The sequence below is a fragment of the Eumetopias jubatus genome, unplaced genomic scaffold (assembly GCF_037043125.1).
Source record: "Eumetopias jubatus isolate StellerSeaLion01/CBP00866 unplaced genomic scaffold, mEumJub1_p1.0 scaffold_9, whole genome shotgun sequence".
Taxonomy (NCBI): Eukaryota; Metazoa; Chordata; class Mammalia; order Carnivora; family Otariidae; genus Eumetopias; species Eumetopias jubatus.
The window spans coordinates 14,256,805-14,262,804 of NW_028274815.1; the positions used below are offsets into that span (position 1 = coordinate 14,256,805).

Genomic DNA, 6,000 nt, shown 5'->3' on the forward strand with positions numbered 1-6,000 from the left:
GGGGTAGGGCTTTCTCTTAAAAGAGTGAAACATGGGAGCACGAGGGGAAAGCTACATCTTTTCTAAGAGCTGAGCCGAGCCCCTGGTCATGTGTGGGTGGGGGGCGAGGGTCAGAGCAGAAGCGAGGGCTGTTTGTGAGGGTGCATGACTGAGCCCTGGGCACAGGGAGAGGTGAGCTACAAGCCAGGCAGCAACCAGCCTATCACGTCTGAACCGAGCATTCCCAAGTGCGGGAGCCTTGTGGTTGAGACTGGACTGGAGAGGCTTCTATTGTGTAAGTGATCCATGCATTGTTTCTTTGGGGAGGCGGGGTGGGAGGTAACTTTTGTATGCTTAGAAAATAAAGAAATGGGAATTAAGGTTCATGAAAGGGATATGGCAGTCTTCTTTTTCCTAAAAAATGGATCTATCAACCCCCGCTTTTGCCAAACAACCTGTTTTGTGTTTTCTTCCAGTTCAAATGCGTAATGCTGTATATTCCTTTTAATTCCATTTCCTGCTTTGCTCTTCATGTAGCCCATCATCCTGGAAAGGGCAGATTAAAAATAAGCTTGGCAAGGCACGGCGGGACAGGGCTAATGCCGTCTTGTGCTCCTTCCAGGTGCAGCGTGAACTTCCTCATCTCCCTTCCCATCCAGCTCCCGGCCTCCTGTGTCCACCATGGTGTTTGGTGAGTTTTTCCATCGCCCTGGACCAGACGAGGAACTTGTCAACTTGAACGTGGGGGGCTTTAAGCAGTCCGTCGACCAAAGCACCCTCCTGCGGTTTCCTCATACCAGACTTGGAAAGCTACTCACCTGTCACTCGGAAGAGGCCATTCTAGAGCTGTGTGATGACTATAGCGTGGCCGATAAGGAGTATTATTTTGATCGGAACCCATCCTTGTTCAGATATGTTTTGAATTTTTATTACACAGGGAAGCTGCACGTCATGGAGGAGCTGTGCGTGTTCTCATTCTGCCAGGAGATTGAGTACTGGGGCATCAACGAGCTCTTCCTTGATTCCTGCTGCAGTAACCGCTACCAGGAGCTCAAGGAGGAAAACCATGAGAAGGACTGGGACCAGAAGAGCAACGACGTGAGTACCGACTCCTCCTTTGAGGAGTCGTCTCTGTTTGAGAAGGAGCTGGAGAAGTTTGACAAGATGCGGTTTGGTCAGCTCCGGAAGAAGATCTGGATTCTAATGGAAAACCCGGCCTACTGCCTGTCTGCCAAGCTCATTGCCATCTCCTCCTTGAGCGTGGTGCTGGCCTCCATTGTGGCTATGTGTGTCCATAGCATGTCGGAGTTCCAGAACGAGGATGGGGAGGTGGATGACCCTGTGCTGGAAGGCGTGGAGATCGCGTGCATCGTGTGGTTCACTGGCGAGCTGGCCATCCGGCTGGTGGCTGCTCCCTGTCAAAAGAAATTCTGGAAGAACCCTCTGAACATAATTGACTTCGTCTCCATTATCCCCTTCTATGCCACCTTGGCTGTGGACACCAAGGAGGAAGAGAGCGAGGACATTGAGAACATGGGCAAGGTGGTCCAGATCCTCAGGCTTATGAGGATTTTCCGAATTCTCAAGCTTGCCCGGCACTCAGTAGGACTTCGGTCTCTAGGTGCCACACTGAGACACAGCTACCATGAGGTTGGGCTGCTTCTTCTCTTTCTCTCTGTGGGCATTTCCATCTTTTCCGTGCTTATCTACTCTGTGGAGAAAGACGAGCACACGTCCAGCCTCACCAGCATCCCCATGTGCTGGTGGTGGGCCACCATCAGCATGACTACTGTGGGCTACGGAGACACCCACCCAGTCACCTTGGCCGGGAAGCTTATCGCCAGCACGTGCATCGTCTGTGGGATCTTGGTGGTGGCCCTTCCTATCACCATTATCTTCAACAAGTTTTCCAAGTACTACCAGAAGCAGAAGGACATTGACGTGGACCAGTGCAGCGAGGACCCACCAGAGAAGTGTCATGAGCTCCCTTACTTTAACATTAGGGATATTTATGCACAGCGGATGCACGCCTTCATTACCAGTCTATCTTCTGTGGGAATTGTGGTGAGCGATCCCGATTCCACAGATGCTTCAAGCATCGAAGACAACGAGGATGTTTATAACACCGCATCCTTGGAGAATTGCACAGCAAAATGAGCAGGGACATTTGTGCCTGTATCTTGTGTCCCTTCCTGATGTTAGGTTAACACAGCTTTATAAACCTCAATGGGTTCGTTAAAATCATTTAATTCTCAGGGTGTACCTTTCAGCCATAGTTGGACATTCATTGCTCCAAAATGATAGAATCTTCTTTATTTTTCTCAGTGAAGTGAATTAAATGCCTTGTTCTGAAATTTATTTTTTACAAGAGAGAGTTGTGATATGATTTTGGAAAAAAGGTAAATGGTATCGGGTGGGATTTATCGCTACGGCTTATGTATCATTCTGTGTTTGTCATCTACTCACATTGAGCTAACTGTAAATTACTGACAAGTAGAATCAGAGGCCCAGCTGACTGAAGACTACATGCATGTAAGATCCACAAAATGAGACAATGCATGTGAATCCATGTTTGTGTTCTAGACATGGAAATTAGGAGCCTAATAAACTTGCCTAATTCAGTATGGAGAATGTCTTGGTTGTATGTTTTTATGTCGAGTAAGTCCATGTCAGTATGTTCAAAATCGGTTTGGAAGGGAAATGCTCTTTTTGGAGTATCAAGAATCCTTGCTGTTCGTTTCTGAATTTTGGGTAAACATCAACAACAGCCTAGTCCTTTTGTTCAGGAAACTGGTGGTAGTTGGCAGGGAGAAGGATCATGTCCAGGGTCAACTGATTAAACGTGTGCATTTTCAGGACATACTCAAGTTAGCATATACGCACGAAGCATGTGCCCTTACAGATATCCTTCCAGTCTGTATTTTGTATTTTATAATTTCTCCTGCTGAGATAAAACCTCATCACCTGAAAATTATGCAGAGCACAGTAAAGCCCCACATTCACAGGCAGAGACACATTCCGTGAGTGGAAGAAAGGAGAAATGTTGTACAAACACACAGATGTGATTCATTATGGCCGGAGGCGTGGGAACTTTAATCACTGGAAAAAGCGATGCCAGCTACTGTAAAACGAGCAGCCATTTTAAGGTTGCCTTCGAGACAGTAACGTCTGCCTCTTCTATAAAGGCCCCGCACAATGAAGGAAGACATACATACTCATTTCCAGAGCAGTGACAGAGCAGTTCCAGCCCAGGTGGAGAGAATTTAGCTAAAGTCTTAATCTTGGAGACGTATGGTGACGTATGGTGACTCCTGCTGTCAGACTGAGTTCTTTCCCTGAGATCTTTTTGAATGGAAAAGCCGCATGGATTTATTATACAACTTCCTATGTTTGCAGATGCATTTCATTGAAAGAAGGACATCGCCTGTAGGTTATCTGATGAAGAGAACTCTGATTCATCTCTCAACATTTCCGTGCCTTCTGAGACGGATATAACTGTGAACCGCGTTTATAGTCACTTTTAAATCTGGAGGTTTATTCATGCATGTGTGTCATCCCCTGCCCATTTGAAAAAGCTTTCTTTTCCCCCAAATGCCTTTTTGATGGTGGCATAAGTACAGTTTTGAAGCATAGCGATAGAGTTTGGGATCCGGTTTTTATTAAAGATTTCCCAGTTAGTAGTGCAGTAGCTGAAGGCTGCTTCTATAGTAACGGTAACAGTAACAGTATTAGTACCAGCAATGATATTGATAATGGTAACAGTAAGAAAAGCAACAGCAATGATAATAATCAGCTGCTCTGTAAGTGCACGACCTATATAATCTCACCGATTGCTTACAACGTCGCCGTGAGCAAGGGCTTATTCCTGTCTGCGCTTTAAGACAAGGAAACTGAGGTTCGCAAGAAAAGTGCCAGTGCACACAGTGAATAACGGACTTGGACTGAGAACCCCGGGATCGAGATTCCAGAACCCGTGCTTTGAACACGGCATCACACTGCCTCCCGCTCTGCTGTATTGGGGAGTAGATTTAAGGACACACCAGGACAGAGTTCATCAGGAGAGACAAAGAGCAACAAATTCTGTTGGACTTTGATTTTTCCAGTATGTGAGTTGAATGCTGTGTGTGTGTACCTGTCCTTCCCTGACCCGCAAAGCAGGCACGTTTGTTTACAAACCGGGTTTTCTAGAACGCCCTCGAAGCTGGAGCAGACTGTGAGTGAGGGTGCTTCCTTGAGCCTGAGTGGCAGGCGCGGTTGTGCAGGAGTTGTACAGGAGTTCAGGAGTGTCTCTCAGCTGGTGGGTACTGAAGGAGAGCTAGAGTCCTACATCCTTTCATCTGAGCTTTTATGGTTGGAGCAGAACAGCAGTTGTGTTTCTGCCTCTAGCCACACAGGTCACCTGTTGTTCATCCCGCGTGGTAAGATGGTGGGTGTCTTGTTGCCTGGGGGTTGAGTCAGCGGCTAAAGGCCCGTGGCACAGGGGGCCTGGCGGAGGAGGGGGGAATGAGGGGCCGAGGAGAAAGCCAGCCAACCTGAACTACCTCTGGCCTTGCCTATTGCTGTGTGAGCAGTCCCGGGGAATTGGGGTTCATTTGAGTGGGATCAGGCCACTTTGGGAGAGTTCTGTCTTTTAATTCTTTCAGATTCCTTGTCCCTAGCCTGTGACCTCTTCTTCCATGTCCTTGGATTTATGTTAGTGTCCTCAGCACAGTTCTACGATGGTTTGGAAGGCCAGTGACTCACCCAGGGGCCTAGCCCACCAGGCGTGATTTCCTCCCTCTCAGTCCTCCTCTGCTGGAGATTGTCTCAGCTTGCCTGTGTTTCTACTCTCCATTTCCCCAGTGCTTACTGGGATGTGTGCTCAGGGAAGGCACTGGGAATGAAAGACTGACACATGGTCTTTGCTTTCAGGGGGACTTTAGGCTAACAGGAGATAAATTAGTCAGCTGACATGCATGTGTGTGTGTGTGAGAGAAGGAGGGCTTCCTGGAGGAGGTGGCACCTGAGCTATTTGGGAACTTTAGTTCTGAGATCCTGGTGAGTTTGGTTCAGTTTTAGGGAGAAAACCTTCACTGCCACTGGATGGGTGCCAGCCGCAGACACTGCTAATCTCTGCCTTTGGGGCTTCTCTTTCTCCTCTCCTCCAACCACCACCCTTCTTTAGTTAAAGGATCTTCCATCTTTAGATGTAATTATCCCATTTTTTTCCCCTGTGGAGGTTTAGCTATGCCCATATTAGTCACAGTTGCTTTTTATATGCCTGAGCTCATCCCCATGTGTTGATTTTATATTTAACTTAGAATTTGGGGGGCAATTGGTATTGTCCCCAACTAGAGGGTCATGATGGGTCATTTTCTTGGGGTTTCTGTGCTCTGAGACCCCTGTGCTATCTTATGGAGTTGGTTAATATTATTGGAAAAGCTTTTTCTAACAGTCGGAAAGGGATGATTTGCACCAGATGAAATTGTCATTATTCCATCATTTTTTTTTTTTTTTTGGTCTAGAATCATAGCAGCTTCAATATGATTCAGTATAATATTAAGGGTTTGCCTCATGTTAGCAAAAAAGTGTTTCTCAAGTTCTTAGGCAAACTTGTGACTGGTCCTATCTGTATGTGTACTTTGAGGAAGAAGTGGGCATCAGGGAGACTGGGGATTGGGTATCAGCACCAGAGCTAACTAGCTGTGCATTTAGGAGGCCAGGCAGCCCTTCTCTGAGCTCCTTTTCTTAGGCTGGATTTAAGAATAATCACCAGAATCCTTTCTATCTGGGACATTTATGTAATTCACTTTCTTTCTGCAAATTGGTTAGTTCCCTTCTAACTTTGTTTCCATTATAAATTCGCATAGCCAAAAAAAAAAAACAAAACAGATTTTAACCTGCCAATGAAGTTTTCTTATTCTCTGTAGAGTAGAGTGCTAACCAATGAGGTTTTATTGCTGTTGAGGACACGGGGAATTAATTAGCTTGCCTTAAAATTTAGGTTATTAAAAACATTGGCAGAGTCATTTCTTTCCCTTT

General features: G+C 46.4%; 1 protein-coding gene across 3 annotated transcripts in view; it reads left to right on the forward strand.

The window, feature by feature from the left end:
* KCNS3 (potassium voltage-gated channel modifier subfamily S member 3) overlaps positions 1-2,596 on the forward strand; it is a 36,820-nt gene extending 34,224 nt beyond the window's left edge. For 2 of the 3 annotated variants that reach the window (XM_028099673.2, XM_028099672.2), the window contains one exon: positions 602-2,596. In XM_028099673.2, coding sequence (XP_027955474.1) covers positions 661-2,136 — 1,476 coding nt within the window. In that variant the 5' untranslated portion in view covers positions 602-660 and the 3' untranslated portion in view covers positions 2,137-2,596. The remainder of the gene's footprint in view (positions 1-601) is intronic. The other variant, XM_028099675.2, reaches the window with a different exon arrangement.
* The last annotated feature ends 3,404 nt before the right edge of the window (positions 2,597-6,000 follow it).